Source organism: Pan troglodytes, chromosome 10 (assembly GCF_028858775.2).
Source record: "Pan troglodytes isolate AG18354 chromosome 10, NHGRI_mPanTro3-v2.0_pri, whole genome shotgun sequence".
Lineage (NCBI taxonomy): Eukaryota > Metazoa > Chordata > Mammalia > Primates > Hominidae > Pan > Pan troglodytes.
This window is the reverse complement of record NC_072408.2, coordinates 45,839,147-45,863,881: the sequence shown is the minus strand read 5'-3', so window position 1 is coordinate 45,863,881 and position 24,735 is coordinate 45,839,147. Positions and strand designations below refer to the sequence as shown.

The following is a 24,735-nucleotide window of genomic DNA, read 5'->3' as shown; positions in this document are numbered from 1 at the left end:
TTTGTGTGTGCAGGTGAGAAATGTGAAAAAAAAAAAAAAAAAGATATTACTTTTTTTTTTTTTGAGACAGAGTTTCACTCTTGTTGCCCAGGCAGAAGTGCAATGGCGCAATCTTGGCTCACTGCAATCTCCGCCTCCCAGGTTCAAGCAATTCTCCTGCCTCAGCCTCCTGAGTAGCTGGGATTACAGGTGTGTGTCACCATGCCCATTTAATTTTTGTATTTGTAGTAGAGACGGGGTTTCACCATGTTGGCCAGGCTGGTCTCAAACTCTTAACCTCAGGTGATTCACCTGCCTTGGCCTCCAAAAGTGCTAGGATTACAGGTGTTAGCCACTGTGCCCAGCCTACTTTTCACTTTTGAGACAGTCTTCCTCTGTCACCCAGACTGGAGTGCAGTAGCACGATCTTGGCTCACCGCAACCTCCACCTCCCAGGTTCAAGCAACTCTCCTGCCTCAGCTTCCTGAGTAACTGGGACTACAGGCGTGTGCCATCACACCTGGCTAATTTTTGTATTTTAACTAGAGATGGGGTTTCACCATGTTGGCTAGGCTGGTCTCAAACTCCTGACCTCAAGTGACTGACCTGCCTCAGCCTCCCAAAGTGCTAGGATTATAGGCATAAGCCACCACGCCCGGCCAAAAGATACTATTTTTATGTACAATTCTGCTATGAGCAAAGTTTGCTGGGATTGGGTCAGAAGGCATTTTGGGCCATAGATCAGAAACAATTTTGATGTTGAAGACCAATAATCATGGCACTGTTTTGGTCAGTTGGTGAATCACAATTCAGCTTGGTACTAGCCTGTCATGAAGTGCACATTAAAAGCTTTATAAAATTCAGGCCGGGCACGGTGGCTCATGCCTGTAATCCCAGCATTTTGGGAGGCTAAGGCAGGCAGATCACTTGAGGTCAGTAGTTCAAGGCCAGCCTGGCCAACATGGTGAAACCCTGTCTCTACTAACACAAAAATTAGCTGGGTGTGGTGGTGTACGCCTGTAATCCCAGCTACTCGAGGAGGCAGAAGTCTCAGTGAGCTGAGATCGTGCCACTGCACTCCAGCCTGGGCAACAGAGTGAGATGCTGTCTCAAAAAAAAAAAGATTTATAAAATTCAAATTACAGTACCTCCTTTAAAAAGTTACGTACACCCTAAACTATGAAGTGCCCCTATCAAAAAGGAAGAAAGAGAAGGGAAATTTCCTCAAAACAAATTGAGGGTGATCTTTGATTTATTTAAAATTTAAAAATCAGGATTTGGTTCATAGCTCAGCAAGCAAATTTAAGTGGGTCCAGAAATCCTGATTTTTTTTTTCCATTTACTCCCGGAGGCCTTTGAACAGGCTCTTCCATTTGCCTTCCCTACTACCCTCTCTAAGCTTCTTAAAGACAAAGACCCTATGTCTCCTTTGCTCTTTTATCTCCAGTGTTGTAACCTGCCTAGCACACAGTAGACACTTGAAATAATCTGTTGAACAAATGAATGAATGAAAAGCCGCTGTTCAAATTAAATTTACCAGCATCCAAGACCACCTTACCAGTTTAATCAAACTTACCTCCCACCACTATGCAATAAATACCCCTCTAGCTAAACCAGTCTGTCCCTGCCCCCAGAACAGAGGCATTCCTGCCTTCTTGCTTGTGACCAAGCTATGCACTCCAAATGGAATGCCCTACCTACTCTTCTTTACATACCCATTTACCAAGTCCCATCTGGTCTGTGAATCTTTTCCTAATCAGTTTGCTACACATTAAATTTTTCTAGATTACCCAAAAGCATATATTTTGATACTTGTACTATCTTCTGTTTCATGAGAAAAAAATCCTGTCTCTGAAACTAAAATACCGTAATCTTCTTGAAGACAGGCAATATGTCATATATACTTCATTATTTCCTACTATGCATAGTGTAGCACAAACCTAGTATGTCACTGGCACACAACAGGCACCTGATAAATGTTAAATTATACTTATTCCTAATTTATACACCAATGATTTTTTTTAAAAAAGCTCAGGCAGCTTATGAAAAATTAAAAATAGAACATAAAAACTGTGTGGACTGGAGAAAACAAGACAACAAAATATGCTATTAAAGTCATCTTTTTTAAAATATTAACTTTCATTCTGATCTTCCTGTAACTTGGACTTAGCTCTCTTTTTTTAACTTTTTTTTTTTTTTCTTTTTTAAGAGATGGAGTCTCACTGTGTTGCCCAGGCTGTAGTGCAATGACATGATCTTGGCTGACCACAACCTCCACCTCCTGGGTTCAAGCGATTCTCATTCCTCAGCCTCCCAAGTAACTGGGATTACAGGTGAATGCTACCACGCCCGGCTAACTTTTCATATTTTTAGTAGAGATGGGGTTTCACCATGTTGGTCAGACTGGTCTTGAACTCCTGACCAAGTGATCCACCTGCCTTGGCCTCCCAAAATGCTGGGATTACAGGTGTGAGCCACTTTGCCCGGCCCGGACTTAGCTTTTTAAAAAACAATACAGGCCAGACACGGTGGCTCACGCTTGTAATCCCAGCACTTTGGGAGGCCAGGGCAGGTGGATCATCTGAGGTCGGGAGTTCGAGACCAGCTTGACCAATATGGAGAAACCCCAGCTCTACTAAAAATACAAAATTAGCCAGGCGTGTTGGCACATGCCTGTAATTCCAGCTACTCGGGAGGCTGAGACAGGAGAATCACTTGAACCCGGGAGGTGGAGGTTGCGGTGAGCCGAGATCTCGCCATTGCACTCCAGCCTGGGCAACAAAGAGCGAAAAATTCTGTCTCAAAAAAAAAAATGGATACAAAAAAGAGAAAGAGGAATGAAGTTAATGATGAAAGGCAAGAGTAAGGAGTCAAGGGATACTTGGGCATGTGGGGAATTCCTAAGGATCTAAGAAGAGTACAGGCTGGGCACAGAGGCTCACGCCTGTAATGCCAGCACTCTGGTGGGCCAAGGCAGGTGGATCACTTGAGGTCAGGAGTTCAAGACCAGCCTGGCCAACATGGTGAAACATCGCTACTAAAAATACAAAAACTAGCCAGGCTTGGTGGCATGCGCCTGTAATCCCAGCTACTTGGGAGGCTGAGGCAGGAGGATCACTTGAACCCACGAGACGGAGGGTGCAGTGAGCTGAGATCGCACAACTGCACTCCAGCCTGGGCAACAGAGTGAGACTGTCTCAAAAAAAAAGAAAAAAAAGAAAAAAGAGGACAGACACTGGGGTGGATGCACAAACCTGATTCTAGTGTCTAAAAAACACAGGGTCACTTTAGTTCCTCAAAAGCCAACATTTGCCCAGGTGCGGTGGCTCACACCTGTAATTCCAGCACTTTGGGAGGCCGAGGTGGGAGGACCGCCTGAGCCCAGGAGTTCAAGACCAGCCTGGGAAACATGGCAAGACCTTGTCTCTACAAAAAATAGAATTAAAACAAAAGTAGTGCTTATAGTAGTTTGGGAGACAAAATAAATAATAAAAATTCAAAATAAAATAATCAAAATAAATATAAAAATTAGCCGGTGTGGGCCGGGCATGGTAGCTCATGCCTATAAATCCAGCACTTTGGGAGGACGAGGCAGGAGGATCATGAGGTCAGGAGATCGAGACCATCCTGACTAACACGGTGAAACCCCGTCTCTACTAAAAATACAAAAATTAGCTGAGCGTGGTGGCGGGCGCCTATAGTCCCAGCTACTTGGGAGGCTGAGGCAAGAGAATGGCGTGAATCTGGGAGGCAGAGCTGGCAGTGAGCCGAGATCGTGCCACTGCACTCCAGCCTGGGCGACAGAGCGAGACTCCGTCTCAAAAAAAAAAAAAAAAAAAAAAAAAAAAAATTAGCTGGTGTAGTGGCATGAGCCTATAGTCCCAGCTACTCTGGAGGCTGAGGTAGGAGGATTGCTTGAGCCCAGGAGTTCAACGCTGCAGTAAGCTATGATTTCACCACTGTACTCCAGCCTGGGCAACAGAGTGAGACCTTGTCTCCAAAAAAATAAAAACTAGGCTGAGCATGGTGGTTCACACCTGTAATCCCAGCACTTTGGAAGGCCAAGGCGGTTGGATCACCTGAGGTCGGGAGTTCAATATCAGCCTGGCCAACGTGGTGAAACCCTGTCTCTACTAAAAATACAAAAATTGCCAGGCGCGGTGGCTCATGCCTGTAATCCCAGCACTTTGGGAGGTTGAGGCGGGTGGATCACGAGGTCAGGAGATTGAGACCATCCTGGCTAACATGGTGAGAGCCCGTCTCTACTAAAAATACAAAAAAATTAGCCAGGCGTGGTGGCACATGCCTGTAATCCCAGCTACTCGGGAGGCTGAGGCAGGAGAATCACTTGAACCCGGTAGGCAGAGGTTGCGGTAAGCCACGATTGTGCCATTGCACTCCAGCCTGCGTAAGAAGAGTGAAACTCCATCTCAAAAAAAAAAAATAAATAAATAAATAAATAAAAATAAAAATACAAAAATTAGCCAGGAATGGTGGCAGACACCTGAAATCCCAGCTACTCAGGAGGCTGGGGCAGGAAAATTGCTTGAACCTGGGAGGCAGAAGTTGTAGTGAGCTGAGATCGTACCACTGCACTCCAGCCTGGGCGACAGAGTGAGACTCTGTTTCAAAAAAAATAAAAAATAAATGAGGGCCAGGCGCGGTGGCTCACCCCTGTAATCCCAGCACTTTGGGAGGCCAAGGTGGGAGGATCACTTGAGGTCGGGAGTTCAAGACCAGCCTGACCAACATGGAGAAACCCCGTCTCTACTAAAAATACAAAATTAGCCGGGTGTGGTGGCGCACGCCTGTAATCCCAGCTACTCGGGAGGCTGAGGCAGGAGAATCACTTGAACCTGGGAGGCGGAGGTTGCAGTGAGCTGAGATTGCGCCATCGCACTCCAGCCTGGGCAACAAGAGTGAAACTCTTGTTTCAAAAAATAAAAATTAAAAATAAAAAAAGCCAACATTCCAAATTAGAGATCTGGAGAAGGAGGTAAAATGTACCTCTGTTTTATAATAGAAATAAATGGGAAGGTAAAAATTTGCTTATACAATAAAATCAGGATTTCTGTAAAAATAAATATCTTGGGAGATTTTTGGCATAATCATTTCCCAAAGTATTTTCACAACTAATATCTCAATTTATGCCCAAATCCTCATAGCACTCCCACAAAGAAAATAAAGATGTTTAAATTCCTATTTTATAGGTGGAAAAACAGAAACAGAAATAACAGGTAAAAGCCAGCACTAGTTATCAACACTCTTAAACCACAGATTCTTCCCTCTGCCCCCATATTCTATCAGCTGCCTCCTTCTACAGGTCTTATTATCACAATCTCTTCTACCCATTTCTCCCTACTTCCATCTTCACAACCACCATTCCAGTTAGGGCTGTTATTGCCTCTTTCCTGAGCTATGACAACCATGTCATTCCTAGTCAGTGTCCCAGCATCCACCTCTAATGCAGACTACACCTCTGCCAGGGTAATCTTCCCAAAGCACGGTTCTGATTATGTCACACCCCCTTACTCCTATTTCCCTCAAGTCCCACACCCTCTTGCTCTGCTCAGGCTGTCGCCTGATCTAAAATACCCCCTTTCATCTCTGCCTCTTGGGATTCTACCCTACAGCTAAAGCTCAGCTCAAACCCTTTCCTCCATGACGCCATTTAGTCATCCCTTTCCCTCAACTCAAAAATGCTAGAAGCCCTGATAGGTTCTCACAAAATATTTGCTGAATGAATCTGAGTTTTAATATCTCTTATTCCATACTCTAGTCCCCACCACACTCTGATCCATCTTCTGAGATGATGTGACCTCAAAGAGAAACCTAATTAGTATGCCATTGTGGTTACTGAGCTGGTACCAGATGACAGGGTCATGCAGCAGCTATTAGAGAGAGAAAATAGAATATTGTTTTGAAAGGCCTGTAAGTGGATAAGAGCTATTAAAAACATCAATCAATTCAAAGAAAATATTGAATGGCATAAGCAAGATACCACAAGTAAGTACTATAGAAATAAAAAAAGTTCAAGACACAGTTCTTACATTAACACCAGTGAGGCTGACTTGAGAGCAACATTTACTAAATTAGGTATTAATGAAAATCTGAAATAGGAGAGGATGGTAATACAAAGAGAAGCTGGTATAGAATAATTCCCTTGGATCACATGTCAGTACCATCATCCCCATTATTCTTTCTTGCTAATTTATTTCCCAGACTGTTCCTTTCTTAGCACCTCCTTTTTCTCCCCAGCTCACCACCCCATCTCAATTCTCTTTATTATTTCCCCCCAGGAATTGAAGTCTCACTGTCACCCAGGCGGGAGTGCAGTGGCACAATCATAGTTCACTGTAGCCTCAAACTCCTGGGCTCAAGTGATACTTCAGCCTCCTGAGTATCTGGGACCACAGGCATGTGTCACCACACCCAGCTAATTTTTTTGTTTTTGAAACAGGGTCTTGCTCTGTCCCAGGCTGGAGTACAGGAGTGTGATCTCAGCTTACTGCAACCTCTGCCTCCCCAGTGATCCTCCCACCTCAGCCTCCCAGGTAGCTGGGATCACAGGAGCATGCCACCACACCGGCGGGGGTTTTTTTTTTTTTTTTTTTTCTGTAGAGATGGGGTTTTTGTGGCCAGGCGCTCATACCTGTAATCCCAGCACTTTGGGAGGCTGTGGTGGGCTGATCACTTGAGGTCAGGAGTTCAAGATCAGCCTGGCCAACATGACAAAACCCCATCTCTACTAAAAATACAAAAATTAGCCGAGTGTGGTGGCGGACACTTATAATCCCAGCTACTCGGGAGGCTGAGGCAGGACAATTGCTTGAGCCAGGGAGGTGGAGGTTGCAGTGAGCCGAGATCACACCAGTGCACTCCAGCCTGGGTGACAGAGTGAGATTCTGTCTCAAAAAAAGAGAGAGAGATGGGGTTTTGCCATGTTGCCCAGGCTGGTCTCAAACTCCTGGACTCAATCGATCCACCCATCTCAGCCCTGCAAAGTGCTAAGATTACAAGCATGAGCCACTATGCCCGACCGCTAATATTTTCAGAGACAGTCTTGCTATGTTGCCCAAGCTGGTCTCAAACTCCTGGCCTCAAGTGATTCTTCTGCCTCAGCCTCCTGAGTAGCTGGGAATACAGGTGCAAACCACCAAACCTGGCTCTCAATCCTTAATTATTTAGCATCAAATATATGAAGTAGGTGAAAGCAGATGCCTAGTATCTCCTTCAAAAAGAAATTATGGACTGGGCCTGGTGGCTCATGCCTATAATCTCATCACTTTGGGAGGCAGAAGTGAGAGGACTGCTTGAGGCCAGGAGTTGGACACCAGCCTGGGTAAAATAGGGAGACCTTATCTCTACAAAAAATTTTTAAGGCCAGGCGCAGTGGCTCACGCCTGTAATCCCAGCACTTTGGGAGGCCGAGGCAGGCAGATCACGAGGTCAGGAGATGGAGACCATCCTGGCTAACACAGCGAAACCCCGTCTCTACTGAAAATACAAAAAAATTAGCCGGACGTGGTGGCAGGCGCCTGTAGTCCCAGCTACTCAGGAGGCTGAGGCAGGAGAATGGCGTGAACCCAGGAGGCGGAGCTTGCAGTGAGCCGAGATCGCAGCACTGCACTCCAGCCTGGGTGACAGTGCAAGACTCCATCTCAAAAATAAAAAAAAAATTTAAAAAATTAAAAAAAAAATTTTTTTTTAAGTAGCTGGGCATGGTGGCGCAACCTGGGTGACACAGTGAGATTCTTAAAAAAAAAGAAAAAAGAAGAAATTATGACTTTTTCCCACTTCAACTGAAAATGCTTTATAGAACACAAAGAAAATCCAGGATAAAAAAAAGACAACTACTACTCTAAAGAAAAAAGCAACATCCTAGTAAATTTTTCCCAGTTCATTGCACAGAAAATAGTGCCAACTATTCAGTGGAAAAAGAATCTTGATAATAAAAAAGCAGCCGGGCACGGTGGCTCACGCCTGTAATCCCAGCACTTTGGGAGGCCGAGGCGGGCGGATCACCTGAGGTCAGAAGTTCAAGAATAGCCTGTGCAACATGGCAAAATCCCGTCTCGACTAAAAATACAAAAAATTAGCCGGGCGTGGTGGCGTGCGTCTGTAATCCCTGCTACTCGAGAGGCTGAGACAGGGAATCGCTTGAACCCGGGGAGCAGAGGTTGCAGTGAGCCGAGATGTCGCCACTGCACTCCAGCCTGGGTGACAGAGAGAGACTCCATCTCAAAAAAATAAATAAATAAAGATAATAAAAAAGCCTGGCTAAAACCTATTAAGAGCAGCTATAGAAAAGAATTTTAGTGACCATTTAGAATGAGTGCCCATTAGGCTTTGACCACGTAAGTGATCACTGCTTTCTTTTTAGGTAACCCAAATGGAAAACAACTTTAAGATTGGAAAATACTTCAGCTTTGTAAAAATCCCAAATTTGAAATCTGTTTTTCCTTTGGACAGGCCAGCTCAGAATGACTTACGGACTTCATTTCCTTCACTGAGAATCTCCACCCGGCGCACAAGCTGCTCAAACAGATTCCGCACATTCAGCATCATAGTATCCATCTTTCTGCCAAGAAATCAAATATACATTAGGGGTCCTGCCTTCTCGCCCACAACAAAAGATTCTATAGCAATCCAGCCATCAGTGACCAACATCTGGACTCTTCCATTTATAACTACCATTATAAGAATCTCAAGCTAACAACAGATGTTTTGTGTGATTCTTATTATAAAAACAAACTTGGAATGTTTAAGACTCATCTGAAAATTAGAAAACCATTTCAGACCTTTGACTATAATAGCCCCTCCAATCACTTGGAGCAGAAAACAAATAGGAAAGAGCATGTCAGTTCATTACCAAGTGACTGACCAACAAGAAAATGTGGTTCTTCAAGTCAAGCCTATTAATTAATGTAATACTTTTGCCAGTTTATTCCTTGTGGGCTTTGAAGACCTACAATGTAACTTAAAATATCTATTTTTAATTTCATTTTTAGCTAATGCCCCTGTTGCAACTGCCTTTTAAAATGCAGGACATGGTCAGCACATTTCCTACCAAAAGCACAGATGACGTCACATGAGTGATTAAGTGGGAAAATCGCCAGCTCAGCAGCACAAGAATTATTTCTGTAATGCAGGGCTCTCTGCTGGGCTGCGTGCAGGAACTACGTCTAATAAATTTATACTAAGTAGAGGCAAAGGATTATGTTGTACCACATTCTGGCATCAGAGAGACAATACACCACCTTCACAGTTCGAAGGGCAAAGCAAAAATCATTTGCTACTGTGTCCTGTATAGTGAATTTCAGACTTTGTATTTCCCCTCAAAGGCCTGCTGATACTATAGAAAAAACAGTGTCGTTACAGGCGGTTCTATTCCAAATAGACTTTAACTGGGAACACTTTGAGGAAATAAGATCTTCACTTAACAGTCAAGAAAGAAAGACATTAACTGGATGTTATGAAAACTATCAAGGAAATGAAATAAAAAGTCAAATTTTATTAGAAATTTAATGTCCTCAGAAATACCATTAAAGGATTCTTGTGTTTCTCTTAACCAATGCTTCAACATTCTAGTCCAGGTCCTTATTTCCTAAATAAAATTTTAAGAACTCTTATGAAGGGTTAGTGATTTTGCAATGTTTACAAGATTGCACCACAAGCTATGAGAGCAAGAAAAAATATATAAAAAAGCACAAAGGACAAAGAATATATGAACATAGGCTGGGCACGGCAGCTCACGCCTGTAATCCCAGCACTTTGGGAGGCCCAGGCAGGCGGATCACTTGAGGTCAGGAGTTCGAGACTAGCCTGAGCCAACATGGCAAAACCCCGTCTCTACTAAAAACACAAAAATTAGCTGGGCACAGTGATGTGTGCCTGTAATTCCAGCTACTTGGGAGGCTGAGGCAGGAGGATCACGTGAACCTGGGAGGCAGAGGTTGTAGTAAGCTAAGATGGTGCCACTGCACTCCAGTCTGGGTGCCAGAGTAAGACTCTGTCTCAAAAAAAAAAAAAAAAAAGAATATATAAACATAAAGATATTTTATATTAAATGCTGCAGAATTATACATTTATACTCATATGATAATTGCTATAATAGAAAAAAAGTTCTCAGTTCCAAGCCTGGATGCAACATATACCTGAATCAGGGCCGGAAACCAAGATTTTCAAACAGCAAGTATCTGTTCCAAGCTACATAATCACAGCAAGCTGCTAAGCAACCAGACCAACAAATTTATTACAAAGATCTTTCTCTAAACTAAGAACAAAACTAAAAGGATAGCATTAAAACTGGCAGGAAGAGCTGTGGAATTCATGGAGATGCCATGGATTTAACATATAATGAAATAGGCAACATACCCCAAGTGCTACAGGACAGAAACAGGGGCAGGACATTGGGTAGTCAATTCAAATGTTGATTTCCTTTGGCTCTCCTAAGGTAAAAATGGAAGACTCTAATCAGTAGTTTTAATATAAGGTATTGCTTTCTATCATCTCGGCATTCACTTATATATCGTGAGACTATAAGGCAGCTCAATACCACAGCAAAACTTCTATCTGTCCAAGAATTCAAAAAGGAAAATTTCATGGTGCTAGGATGTTGAAAACTGGTTGTTTAAAAAAAAGCTTTTTTGGGGGGGGGGTTTAAGTCTTAAATTACAATATAACCTGTTCTCTTGTCCATTTTTTTTTTTTTAATTTTTTGAGACAGAATCTTGCTCTGTCCCCGGGGCCAGAGTCCACTGGCGCCACCTCAGCTGACTGCAACCTCTGCTTCCCAGGTTCAAGTGATTCTCCGGCCTCAGCCTCCTGACACTGTTCTACTCTTCCTGTTCATGTCCATCAACTACGCTACTCACTGACCTACCCTATCCCATACCCTACTGACTTCCAATTTTGATTTCCCTATTTTTATCATTCTCTCAGTCGCTCAGTTCCAAACTTCAGAATCACCTCTGGTTCCTCCCCTTCCCACAGCATAATCACTAAACCTTGTGTACTCTTCTCTCATGTATCTACCATACCCACCCCCTTATCACTTGCAGGTTGTCACCACTCACTTCAATTGCACTCCCTGCCTCCAGTCCTTCCCCTACTGCTTCAGGTAGTTGCCACTCAGATACAAACTCTTTGCACTTGAATTAAACTTTACCATATGATTCTACCCTGTGTCCCCGCTAGAATATAAATTTGAGGGGAGGAACCTTACATGTGGCACTACTATATTACACACACAAGCATGTAGCATTTAATATGATGCTCACAAAAAAAAATTGATAAGTGTTAATTCAGAGAACAAACACACACATATCTGTGACGCTATGGTCAAAAGAATTTCCATTCTACCTCAACATCAACGTGTAATATAGTTTAAAGCAAAAAGAACAGTTAAAAGCAGGAGAGGGAGCAGAAGTCCTGGGACAAGATGGGTGTGGTGGTGCGTGCCTGTAGTCCCAGCTATTCAGGAGGCTTAAGTGGGAGGATCACTTGAGTCTAGGAGTTTGAGACCACCCTGATCATCACAAGACCCCCTTCTCTTAAAATAAATAAATAAATAAATAAATAAAAAGGTCCTGGGACAAACCTTTAGCTCTTCTATCTACCAGTAGTATAATCTTCAGTAAATCACTTAAATTCCAAGACTCATCTATAAAGTGAAAACAATAACACTTGCTCTATTTACCTCATAGAATATTACAAAAATTTTAAAATGTATAAGTTTACAATCTCACTACCAAAATATAAGGTATCTTTTAGTTGGTATGAAGTGAGTTTCTTTTGTTTAGGTTTGGTTTTGGTCTGATAGTTGTTACTTCCATCCTAAAACAGTGATTCTCAAATCTAGGTGTTTTCCCCCCTAGGCTGTCTCCAAATAAGGATATCAGTAAATTCAGAATTTTAGACCATTTTTAAAAATAATTCTATACAATTAGAAAGAAAAGAATCCAGTATTTACTAGGTGCTTTGAAATGATTCGGGCACTAAACTAGACACTTCACGTACACTTTTTCTTTAAGTGAATTTGACTTTTTTTTTTTGAGACGGTGTCTTGCTCTGTCACCCAGGCTGGAGTGCAGTAGCACCATCTCGGTTCACCGCAACTTCCATTTTCAGGGTTCGAGTGATTCTCCTGCCTCAGCCTCCCGAGTAGCTGGGATTACAGGTGCCCACCACCAGGCCCAGCTAATTTTTTTTTTTTTTGTATTTTTAGTAGAGATGGAGTTTCACCATGTTGGTCAGGCTGGTCTCAAACTCCTGACCTCTAGCAATCTGCTTGCCTCGGCCTCCCAAAGTGCTGGGATTACAGGCGTGAGCCACCATGCCTGGCCTCACTAACTTAATTATCTCCATTTTACAGACAATGGGCAACTAAGTCCAGAAACCTTAAATTAACTAATAAATGTCGAGTTCTCATTGAAACCCAGGTCTGAGTCCAAAATCTATATTCTCTCCAACCCAACACATTGAAGAGATGATAAGTTACAAAAATATCAATTAGACCATATATGTTGCAGACCTACTCAGAGACCTCCTCCAAACCATAACATGTCATACAAACAGCAACACATATAAAACACAAATTATAGCTGGAACCCAGACCAAGAAGAATCAAGGAAACAGCAAAATTTGGCCAGGTCTAGGCTTTTAAACAAGCTGTTCTAGATGAGGTTTGCTGCTTCTGAAGAGTTATTTTTTCCTCTAACATAGATTTACTTAGGGTAATCCAAAAATGGCACTAGCAGAATATAATCCTCTTCTCTTTATATGCTAGGGGACCATATATTTTTATTAACATTCTACAGAAGTGACTCTCAGGAATTATTTATAGATGACAAAAATATCTTTCTATATCAGTACTAACTCTGATATCTCAGCCAAATTGTAACTCAAAAAGCTAAAATTTACTCACCCTATTCAACGTCAATTGAAAATAGTTGTAATTTTCCTGCTGGGTCACATTTTCACCCTCATGAATACTTGTTTATTTCCCCCCATGTATTATTTAGTCCATAGCTAGGAGATACACTAATGTGAAAGGAAACAAAAACAAAGTCATATTGTAGTACATTGCTTTTGCAGCTGTAAAACAGCTGTCACTTTCCACAACAGAGACTGCTGCCTTTTCGGGAAAGCTGAAACGATCCCTGCGTGCAGCAAGAAACTCAGTTTGTGGAGCACTTTAAACCAAAAGGTGCTAGAGAACCTCAGCTGTTATTGATGGGGAGCCCCAGAGGTGGAGAAGTCAGTATGTTACAGATTCCCAATCTGTGAGTATCCCTAAGGGAGCAATCTGGAAACACCATGAAAGAGTCTCAGCTGGATGTGATTGCTTTGAGCCCCCAATTTAATTTCAATCACCCAGCCAAGAGGTAGATATCATCCTTCAGAAAAACAGACTATTACAGATCTTACTGCAGGGTATCCTGGGAAAAGTCTCTATCCTCTTCTTCCTCCTCCTTCAAACAACATTATTAAGAGACCTATATATCAGGTTTTTTAGATGCATCAAGGGTGTTAAATACTTTAAGACAAAGCAATGAAAGGTTGCTGGAGTTTTTCAGGAAAGTGTTTTAATGAAAAACTTTCCCACAAACATTGCTAAATCTGGAGATTTCCAAGAAATCAACAATATAGATTCCCTGCTGTCAAGGAAAACCATTCTCAAAGATAATCTCAGTACTTTAAGATCCTTTCATAGGAACACATTTGAGGACAATGTGAGGACAATTCTTTTCCTGAAATGTCCAGCTTCTGCTTCACTGTATCGAAAGTCTCTAATACAACTGGCGGACAGAAGGATTATCTTGAAACCAAATGTTCTTTATAAGCAAATCACTTGCAGAGAGTAAACAAAATGTTCTCAATCCAACATGAAGACTAAAATAAGGAAGGGAAGATTTGAATTGTGATTTTTCAGAAAATTACTAGAAGTTCAGCATACTGAATACCTCTTTTTTTCCCTGTGATTCTTCCTATTCTGGTCTTCCATCCTTCAAGGTCTAGAATAAGTCTCACCAATTCACTGAAGCCTTCCCTAACCATTTCAGTCCAAAATGATTTCCTTTATTATCTATAACATTCATTTAGCAGATACAAAACTACTGTTTATTATTAATCTTCTATGTTCAAAAACTTAACAGTAAAACAGGCTAGGTGTGGTGGCTCACGCCTGTAATCCCAGCACTTTGGGAGGCTGAAGCAGGTGGATGACCTTAGGTCGGCAGTTTGAGACCAGCCTGATCAACATGGAGAAACCCTGTCTCTACTAAAAATACAAAATTAGCCAGGCATGGTGGTGCATGCCTGTAATCCCAGCTCCTCGGGAGGCTGAGGCAGGAGAATCGCTTGAACCCGAGAGGCAGAGGTTGCAGTGACCCAAGATGGCGCCATTGCACTCCAGCCCGGGCAACAAGAGTGAAACTCTGTCTCAAAAACAAAACAAAACAAAAACAAAAACAAAAAATTAATAGCAAAACAAAAATCTCACTATCCTAAACAACTATATGTACCACCTGATCTAATCTTTGCCCATTTTACACTCTTATTTCATGGTGTTACAATCATACATTATATATAATTTTGTGTTTTGCTTCTATCATGTTTCCATTAAGTTCTAAAGAGTTGATGAACAACTGTTTAACTATTCTCTTCTTTGGACGTTTAGGTCATTTCCAGTTTTTCACTTACCTCTGCCTGGAATCTCTTGCATGGTCACTCTCTCACCTCAAATATCTTTACTCAAATGCTGCTTTCTCAGTGAGGTCTTTCCAACCATCCTGTTGTAAATTGCAGCCTTTCTCTAACATTACCCTGCTTTACTTTGTTCCAAAGCACTTCTCTCCATCTAACATACTTACATATTTATTCAGTTTATTGTCTGTTTCTCCTCTAGCTTAAGTTCCAAGAAAGCAGAGATTTTTGTGTTTTCTTCCCTGATGCCTAGAACAGTACCTGACATTTGGTAAATGACTAATAAATATTTGGTGAATAAATGAATTGAGCATTCCTATGGACAATATTTTTCTTCAGGTGACTGTTTTCCTTAGACTAGAATTCCAAGGCTAGGAGTGCTATATTAGGGTGTAAAAACATTTTATGGCTCTTAATAGTGCCAAAAAGTTTTCTAAAAGGGATGTACTAATGCACAGTACTTTCAACAGTGTATAGGCTTACCAGACTCACCAGTTATCTTTTTAAGTTCTGTTACCCCAAATTAACTGCACATTCTTTAAGACCAAATAAGACTGTCTTCTACTTACACTTTGCACTTAAGAAATACCTATTGAATGAAAGTAAACAGGCCAGGCATGGTGGCTGACGCCTCTAATCCCACCATTTTGAGAGGCCAAGGCAGTCTGATCACTTGAGGCCAGGAGTTCAAGACCAGCCTGGCCAACACGGTGAAACCGTATCTCTATTAAAAATAAAAAATTAGCCAGGCATGGTGGTGCACACCTGTAATTCCAGCTACTCCGGAGGCTGAGGCAGAAGAATCATTTGAACCCGGGAGGCAGAGTTTGCAGTGAGCCAAGATCGCACCACTGCACTTCAGCCTGGACCACAGAGCAAGACTCCTTCTCAAAAAAAAAAAAAAAAAAAAGAAAAAAAAAGAAAAAGAAAAAAAAAGTAAACAAGTACAACCTTTAAGGAAAACAGTATGGAGACTTCTCAAAGAACTAAAAATGGAACTACCATTCGATCCAGCAATCCCACTAATGGGTATAAGGGTAAGAAATCAGTATATCGGCCGGGCGTGGTGGCTCATGCCTGTAATCCCAGCACTTTGGGAGGCCGAGGTGGGCAGATCAGGAGGTCAGTAGATCAAGACCATCCTGGCTAAAACGGTGAAACCCCGTCTCTACTAAAAATACAAAAAATTAGCCGGGTGTGGTGACGGGCGCCTATAGTCCCAGCTACTCGGGAGGCTGAGGCAGGAGAATGGCGTGAATCCGGGAGGCGGAGCTTGCAGTGAGCCGAGATCGCGCCACTGCACTCCAGCCTGGGGGACACAGCGAGACTCTGTCTCAAAAAAAAAAGAAAAAAAAAAGAAACCAGTATATCAAAAAGACCCCTGCATTGATATGTTTATCACAGCAGAATTTACAATAGCAAAGATACGGTATCAACCTAAGTGTTCATCAACGAAGGATTGGATAAAGAAAATGTAATATATAGATAGACAGACATACACCACAGAATACTACTCAGCCATAAAAAAGAATGAAATCACGTCTTTTGCAGCAACATGGATAGAACTGGAGGCCATTATCCTCAGTGAAATAACTCAGAATGTCAAATACCGCATGTTCTCACTTATAAGTGAAAGCTAATCGATGGGTACACAGACATACAGAGTGGAATAATACACACTGGAGAATACAAAAGATGGGAAGGTGGAGGGGGCTGAGGGTTGAAAAACTACGTATTGGGTACAATGTTCACTATTTGAGTGATGGGGACACTAAGAGCCCAGACCTCACCACGACGCGATATATGCATGTAAGAAATCTGCACTTGTACCCCCTAAATATACAAAAAAATTTTTAAGTCCCCTCCATAAAATAAATACCTATTGAATGATTAAGCTACAGGAAAGGCGCCTTCTCTAAACACCTACAATAACTCAGAAAGCTTATTTACCCGACACATTAGAAAGATAATGCTTTCTTAAAAAAAAAAAGGGCTTATCTACCCACCTACCCCCACTTTCCTACACACACCTCTCGGCCTACGGATGAAATCCTGTGAAGAGAAATGTACGTGAAAGTGTACAAGTAAGGCCTCGTTGTTACTGAGGGTAAGAATCAGGATGAGAAGGACAAGATGTCATTGCCTTGCCTTGCCTCCCTAGACACACGCGACCCACGAAGTAGAGGGGCTCCACTGCAGGCCGCCCGGGCCTCTCAAACACCAGGGCTCTTCCCTTCGAAAACGATGGGGTGTCACTCCAACCACTCTTAAACTCGTATCTGACTGAGAGACTCTTCTTTAGGATGACTCCTGCCCTGGTCCAGCCACCACCTCAAAAAGACGCCCCCGGCTTTCCACAAAACCTGGCGCCAAGACAGAAGCCCCCGACCCTCCCAGGCCGCGTCCATTCGACCTGCCACGACCCCCACCCCAGAAAAGCCCGAGTGGAGAGGCTGTGGCTGCCGGCCTGTCCCGCTGTCCCGGACCCCCGCGGCGGCCACGGCTCACCACACGAACACTCTGCTTCCTATCACAATCCAGCGCCAGACGCACCTGGTCTGGCATCCCCACTACTCACTTCAGTCAGCCTGGCCCCACCTGGGCCGCCCTTCACTTCGCTCCGCGCCTCACCCAACGGCAGAGCAGCGCCGCGCCGACAGCTCCGGTTTGAAAACCTTCACCAACCAATCACAGAGAAATTTATTCCTCCCGCGCCGTCCCTCTACGGTGTGACGTACGCGTCAGGGCCACGCGGAGGTGACGGGACGGGAGTGAGCATGCGCATTCTGACAAAGCGAAGCCAAAGGTGGCCATTTTGACTAATGTCAACGGTTTTTGGGGTTTTTTTTTTGTTTGTTTGTTTTTTGCGGTGCCCTTTCCGGAAGTCATTCAGGATGCCATATTGACTAAGGGCAAGTGGTACTTCCTGAATGCGAATTATTCTTGGTCTCACTGTCTGCGGGACTAGGGCCCTTGGAAACGATTAACTGAACAATGTCAGCTCTCATAGTAGAATCAGAAGACTACCAGGAGTTAGAACAGCAGTTAGTTTCAAGCACATTCACTGAGCTATATTATCCCTTCCATTGATGTATCCATTCAGACTTTTATTTGACACACATTGAATGAGCCCACATCATCACAAGCACTCCACTGGGAATCGGAAAAATAAAGATGGTATGGTCTCTACTGTCCAGTAGCTACGAATGGAGGCGATAGCTCTAGGAAACAAAAATAAATACAAAATGAAAATAAAATACTATAATTCCATTTAATAAACGTTATTTAGAACTTGGCATTGTGCTAGCACAGGAGCTTTCATGCTTTTTAAGAACTCTGGACCCACAGTGAGAAATACATTTTACGTTACAACCGGGTAATGAAAACTCTGCTCATCCTTACTACATGCAAAGTACCCAGAACTCACTACTCAACAACGCATGGCTACCCGCAATTTGGAAAAATACTGGCTGGAGCATACAAGAAGCTCTGTGGTTTAAAGGAAAGATCACTTACTGTCACATTGGTCCTTAATTTAAAAAAAAGAAAAGAAAAGAAAGATCACAGATTTGGGGGAGGGAGATTAGGGAGATGTTGGTCAAGAGATATAAAATTTCAGTTAGAGGAAAATTTAGATCTATTGTACAACACAGTGACTGTAGTTAATAACAAAGTATAATGCATTTGAAAATTGCTAAGAGTAGATCCTAAATGCTCTCACCACACACCTCAATAAAGTATGTGAGGTAATGGATATATTAATTCGCTTGATTTAGTCATTCCACAGTGTATACATACATCAAAACATCACCATAAATATATAAAATTGTATTTTATCCAAAAATCACATCACAAATTTTGTAACCCGAAAACTTGACTCCACTTTTATTTTAGAGACAGGGTCTTACTCTGTCACGCAGGCTGGAGTGCAGTGGCACAATTATAGCTCACTGCAAATATGAACTCCTACACTCAAGGGATCCTCCCTCATACCTAGGACTACAGGCACATGATCAAGGTAATTCTTTTGCTTGTTTATCTTTTGTAGAGAAGGGTCTCACTATGTTGTCCAGGCTAGTCTTGAACTCCTGGCCTTAGGTGATCCTCCCACCTGAGCCTCCCAAAGCACTGGGATTACAGACACTAGCACTCCACCTGGCCTTGAACAATAGCAGGCGTTCCGCTGACCCACCCATATTATCACTTTTTAATGCTTCTGTACTTCACTTCCTCCAAGTATAACGTAGAAATAATAATCCCATCTCTATCTCACAGGTTTATTCCCAGATCAACTGAGACACAGTGTGGTACACTATCAAAGTTTATACTTGGTAAATTGCAATACAGATTATTATTAATATTATTAAGAAAGGGATGAAGAAAGAAAATATGAACTGTGCATTTGTTATCCCATTTAATCCTCCTAACAACCTTTCAAGGTCAGGAGCATTCATTGATTGCATTAGCCTGTGCCTGCTTAGATACCTATAATACAATGAAATAAGTAGTAGGACAAAGACATGTATAAAGTACTTTAGGAACACAGACAAGGAAGCAATTAATCCTATCTGGGGAGTGGGAGTGTTAAAAAAGCCTGCAGAGACTGATCTGAGCTGGGTCTTGTGTGAATAGGAATTTACAGGAGAGAAGGGAATGGGAAATTACTGGCAATAGGAAGATCATGTGACCTCTGAAGAATGACGCAAGCATATATTTAATAAATACACAAGGCCAGGCACAGTGGCTCATGCCTGTAATCCCAGCACTTTGGGAAGCCGAGGCGGGTGGATCGTGAGGTCAGGAGTTCGAGACCAGCCTGGCCAACATAGTGAAACCGCGTCTCTACTAAAAATACAAAAATTAGCCAGGCGTGGTGGCAGACGCCTGTAATCCCAGCTACTTGGGAGGCTGAGGCAAGAGAATCGCTTGAACCCGGGAGGCAGAGGTTGTGGTGAGCTGAGATCATGCCACTGCACTCCAGCCAGGGCAACAGGGCATGACTCCATCTCAAATCAATCAATCAATCAATCAATCAATACACGAGAAAGCGTTTATGAAGGTTTAGGCTGTGAAGGAACATTTACCTCAACTTTCAGGTGATGTTGGGGGTTAAGTGAGTGTGATGCTTCTTGAGAAGCTTTGGCCTGAGAAGGAAAAGGAGAGACTGGCAAAGTAGGATGAGACCACACTAGGAACGGATTGGACTTGATCCTGTAACGGACTCAATGACAAGACAATGGGACTTGGACTGACTTGACTGATTTGTCTTTGGATAGAACATATGCTAAAATGGCAAGCAGGATTGTCTGGAAAGGGAAAAATGTAAAGGTAGACTCTCTATTTAGGCCAGTGGCAGTGGGGATGACAAGGAGGGGACAGGTGGGAAAGATATTTATGAAATCAATCAATGAAATGAAATGGACTTATTAAATGATTGGACCTCAGGGGTGAGGGAGAGAAGCAGGGGAGTGTAGAATGCCTCAGCTTTCTCTCTTTCCCTTACACCTCAATTACTGAGTAAAACTCCTAAGTACAGATCTCTTGTGTGTGCCCACTTTTCTCCTTCCCCCTGTCACTACCCTTGTCCAATTTGGTAGTCCAACCCCAGTGAAACTGTTTGCCCTCCCTTGCATTCTTTACTCCTCAAGTGATCTTTTAAAAATGCAATTATGGCTGGGCGAGGTGGCTTACGCCTGTAATCCCAGCCCTTTGGGAGGCTGAGGCCTGTGGATCTCTTGAGATCAGGAGTTCGAGACCAGCCTGGCCAACATGGTGAAAACCCGTCTCTACTAAAAATGCAAAAAAAATTAGCCAAGTGTGCTGGTGGATGCCTGTAATCCCAACTACTTGGGAGGCTGAGGCAGGAGAATTGGTTGAACCTGGGAGGCAGAGGTCGCGGTGAGCTGAGATCATGCCATTGCACCCCAGCCTGGATGACAGAGCAAGACTCTGTCTCAAAAAAATAAAAATAAAAATGCAATTATGGCCGGGCACAGTGGCTCACACTTCTAATCTCAGCACTTTGGGAGGCCAGGGCAGGCAGATCACCTGAGGTCAGGAGTTCAAGACCAGCCTGGCCAACATGGTGAAACCCTGTCTCTACTAACAACACAAAAGTTAGGCCGGGCACAGTGGCTCATGCCTGTATTCCCAGCACTTTGGGAGGCCGAGGTGGGCAGATCACGAGGTCAAGAGATCGAGACCATCTTGGCCAACATGGTGAAACCCTGTCTCTACTAAAATACAAAAAATTAGCCAGGCGTGGCGGCGTGCGCCTGTAGTCCCAGCTACTCGGGAGGCTGAGGCAGGAGAATGGCTTGAACCCGGGAGGCAGAGGTTGCAGTGACCCGAGATCGCGCCACTGCACTCCAGCCTGGGCGACAGAGTGAGACTCCATCTCAAAAAAAAAAAAAAAAAATTAGCTGGGCATGGTGGTCTGCATGCCTATAGTCCCAGCTACTCGGGAGGCTGAGGCAGAAAAATCACTTGAACCCGGCCGGCAGAGGTTGCAGTGAGCTGAGATCGTGCCACTGCACACCAGCCTGGCAACAGAGCAAGACTCTGTCTCAAAAACAAACAAACAAACAAACAAACAAAAAACAGCAGCCGGGCATGGTGGTGTGTGCTTGTAATCCCAGCTACTCGAGAGGCTGAGGCAGGAGAATCGCTCTTGAACCCGGGAGATGGAGGTTGCAGTGAACCGAGATTGTGCCACTGCCCTCCAGCCTGGGTGACAGTGCGAGTCTCTGTCTCAAAAAATAAAATTTAATTTAATTAAAAAAAATTCTGAGGGCCGGGCACGGCGGCTCACGCCTGTAATCCCAGCACTTTGGGAGGCCGAGGTGGGCAGATCACGAGGTCAGGAGATCATGACCATCCTGGTTAACATGGTGAAACCCCATCTCTACTAAAAATACAAAAAATTAGCTGGGCGTGGTGGCGGGCACCTGTAGTCCCAGCTACTCGGGAGGCTGAGGCAGGAGAATTGCTTGAACCTGGGAAGTGGAGGTTGCAGTGAGCTGAGATTGCGCCACTGCACTCCAGCCTGGGCAACAGAGCGAGACTCCGTCTCAAAAAAAAATAAATAAATAAAAATTAAAATGCAATTCTACTACAGAAATGATGACTATGTGAAGTGATGCATAGCTTAATTAATGAGCTAGATTTGGCCAGACAAGCTGTGGCTCATGCCTGTAATCCCAGTCCTTTGGGAGGCTGAGACGACAGGATCACTAGAGGCCCGGAGTTCAAGACCATCCTGGGGAATATATCGAGACCTCCTCTCTACAAAAAACTGAAAAATTAGGCTCCTGTGCCTATGGAGTAGCCACTCATTTATTCCTTTACTTTCTTAACAAACTTGCTTTCATTTAAAACAAACAAACTAGCTGAATGTAGTGGGCTTGGCTAGTCCAGCTACTTGCAAGCCTGAGGCAGGAGGATCACTTGAGCCCAGGGGTTCAAGGCTGCAGTGAGCTATGATTGCACCACTGCACTCCAGCCTGAGTGACAGAGCAAGACCTTGTCTCAAAAAAAAAAAAAAAAAAGCAGCTATATTTAATCATTCCATAATATATGTACAGTCTGGGAGCACGTGGTAGCTCACACCTGTAATCCCAGCACTTTGGGAGGCTGAGGAGGGCGGATCACTTGAGGCCAGGAGTTTGAAAACAGCCTGCCCAACATGGTGAAGTCCTGTCTCTACTAAAAATACAAAAATCAGCCGGGCGTCGTGGCACATGCCTATAATCCCAGCTACTCAGGAGGCTGAGGCAGGAGAATTGCTTGAACTCAGAAGGCAGAGGTTGCAGTAACCCGCGATCGCGCCACTGCACTCCAGACTGGGCGACAGAGTGAAACTCTGTCTCAGAAACAAAACAAAACAAAAACCATAATATATATACATTATACTTCAAAACATCATGTTGTACATGATAAATATGTACAATTTTATGTCTTTTTTGTGTGTGTGTGTGAGATGGAGTTTTGCTCTTTCACCCAGGCTGGAGTGCAATGGCGTGATCTCGGCCCACTGCAACCTCCGCCTCCCAGGTTCAAGAGATTCTCCTGACTCAGCCTCCAGAGTAGCTGGGATTACAGGCGCCCACCACCATTCCTGGCTACTTTTTGTATTTTTAGTAGAGATGGGGTTTCACCATGTTGGCCAGGCTGGTCTCAAACTGGTGACCTCAGGTGATCCATCTGCCTTGGTCTCCCAAAGTGCGAGGATTACAGACGCCACCGCGCCCGGCCAATTTTTAAAAATAAACTTGAAAAAAAATGTTAAAGTAAAAATGTGATTCTAATCATATATCTCCCTTGCTTAAAATCCTTAATGACTTCAACTTGCCTTCTAATAAAGACTAAAATTCTGCCGTGCGCGGTGGCTCACACTTGTAATCCCAACACTTTGGGAGGCTGAGGCAGGCGGATCATTTGAGGTCAGGAGTTCAAGACCAGCCTGGCCAACATGGTGAAACCCCGTCTCTACTAAAAATACAAAAAAATTAGCCGGCCATTGTGGTGTGTGCCTGTAATCCCAGCTACTCAGGAGACTGAGGCAGGAGAATTGCTTGAACCTGGGAGGTGGAGGCTGCAGTGAGCCGAGATTGCACCACTGAACTCCAGCCTGGGCAACAGAGCAAGACTCCATCTCAAAAAAAAAAAAAAAAAAAAAAAAAAAAAAGACCAAAATCCTTCACAAGGCCCTCCTAGGCTGCTTTTGCTCGCCCTTCTAGCTGCACTGCCCAACCCTCGTTTGCAGTTCCTCCACGCACCTGGCTACCATTTCCACCTGGGGCCTTCAACCTTCCCTGTGCGCCAGCACTCTCCCGAACTTCCCGAACTTCCAGTGCCTCTTCACCAGGATAAGTTCTACTCACCCTCTAGACAGTTTAAACTTAAATGCTGATGCCTGGGTCCGTGCCTTTGGCATAAACTCCCGCAGCACTGTGTTCTCTCCCTTTCATACTCCTGATTTGTTTAGCCTTCCTGGTTCTTCCAGTCACTGTTACACGGCCTTTCACAGGTCAGCTGTGGCTTGACTTGCTCATCTATAAATGGAAATAATAATAATAATAATACTGCACTTTGGGAGGCCAAGGAGGGTGGATCACAAGGTCAGGAGTTCAAGACCAGCCTGGCCAACATGATGAAACCCCATCTCTACTAAAAATACAAAAATTAGCCTGGTGTGGTGGCACGTGCCTGTAGTCCCAGCTACTTGGGAGGCTGAGGCAGGAGAATTGCTTAACCTGGGAGGCAGAGGTTGCAGTGAGCCAAGATCGTGTCACAGCACTCCAGCCTGGGTGACACAGCGAGACTCTGTCTCAAAAATAAATAATAATAATAATAATAATAATACTTATTTCCTAGGGTTGTCGAGAGGAATAAATGAGTTATCCTTATAAAACACTTAGCACAGTTCCTGGCCCACTGTAAACACTCTGCAATGCCTATTTTCCCTACTAGACTATGAACTTCCAGAGAAGAAGGGATGGTACTCCTTCCATGTACTAGTCTTGCTTTTGCAGCTCCAATAAATAGCTGTGTAATGGAGGTGAGTTAAGTTCAATAGGACGGTGTCCCAAATAATGGATGGGGGTTGGAGATGCTGTCTCTCTTACACCTCCCTCTACCCAAAATACCACCCACCCTTCCAATTCCTCTCAATCTCCTTCCCTGCTGCACCCGCCCCAGCGAGAAGGCAGCAAAGGAAAAGGTGAGTGTGTGTGTGTGTGTGTGTGTGTGTGTGTGTGTGAAGCGGGGTGGCGTGGGGGCGCGGGTTCCTAACTCCCTTTCTTCCCAAACTGTAGCTTCCAGAGTAGGGAGGGATCCTGGGGCTGCACTTGTAACCGGAGAAGCTTGAGAGCTTTGAGAGCTGGTGCCAGAAAGCTTGGGTTCGATTCCGGGCTCTGCCACTTAGGAGAGGTGCAGTATCCGGTTATTTAATCTCCCATGTCCGGCGAGACCCGCGCTCTGGGTGCTTCCGAGGTGCGGGAGAGGTCAGGCTGGAACGCGCCTGTTATCCCGCGCGGGGGCGGCAAG

At 43.8% G+C, this 24,735-nt stretch overlaps 1 protein-coding gene across 18 annotated transcripts in view; it reads right to left on the bottom strand.

Annotated features, from left to right (window-relative positions):
* The window catches only part of RACGAP1 (Rac GTPase activating protein 1), a 36,386-nt gene extending 18,960 nt beyond the window's left edge, over positions 1-17,426 (bottom strand). Inside the window, exons 1-3 of one of the 18 annotated variants that reach the window (XM_054664257.2) lie at positions 17,267-17,424; positions 10,357-10,430; positions 8,472-8,560 (exon numbers count right to left, since the gene is read on the bottom strand). In XM_054664257.2, coding sequence (XP_054520232.1) covers positions 8,472-8,556 — 85 coding nt within the window. In that variant the 5' untranslated portion in view covers positions 8,557-8,560; positions 10,357-10,430; positions 17,267-17,424. Of the gene's footprint in view, positions 1-8,471; positions 8,561-10,356; positions 10,431-17,196 lie in introns of all 18 variants that reach the window. The other 17 variants (XM_009425435.4, XM_016923437.3, XM_063786686.1 and 14 more) reach the window with 17 other exon arrangements.
* Positions 17,427-24,735: the final 7,309 nt, after the last annotated feature.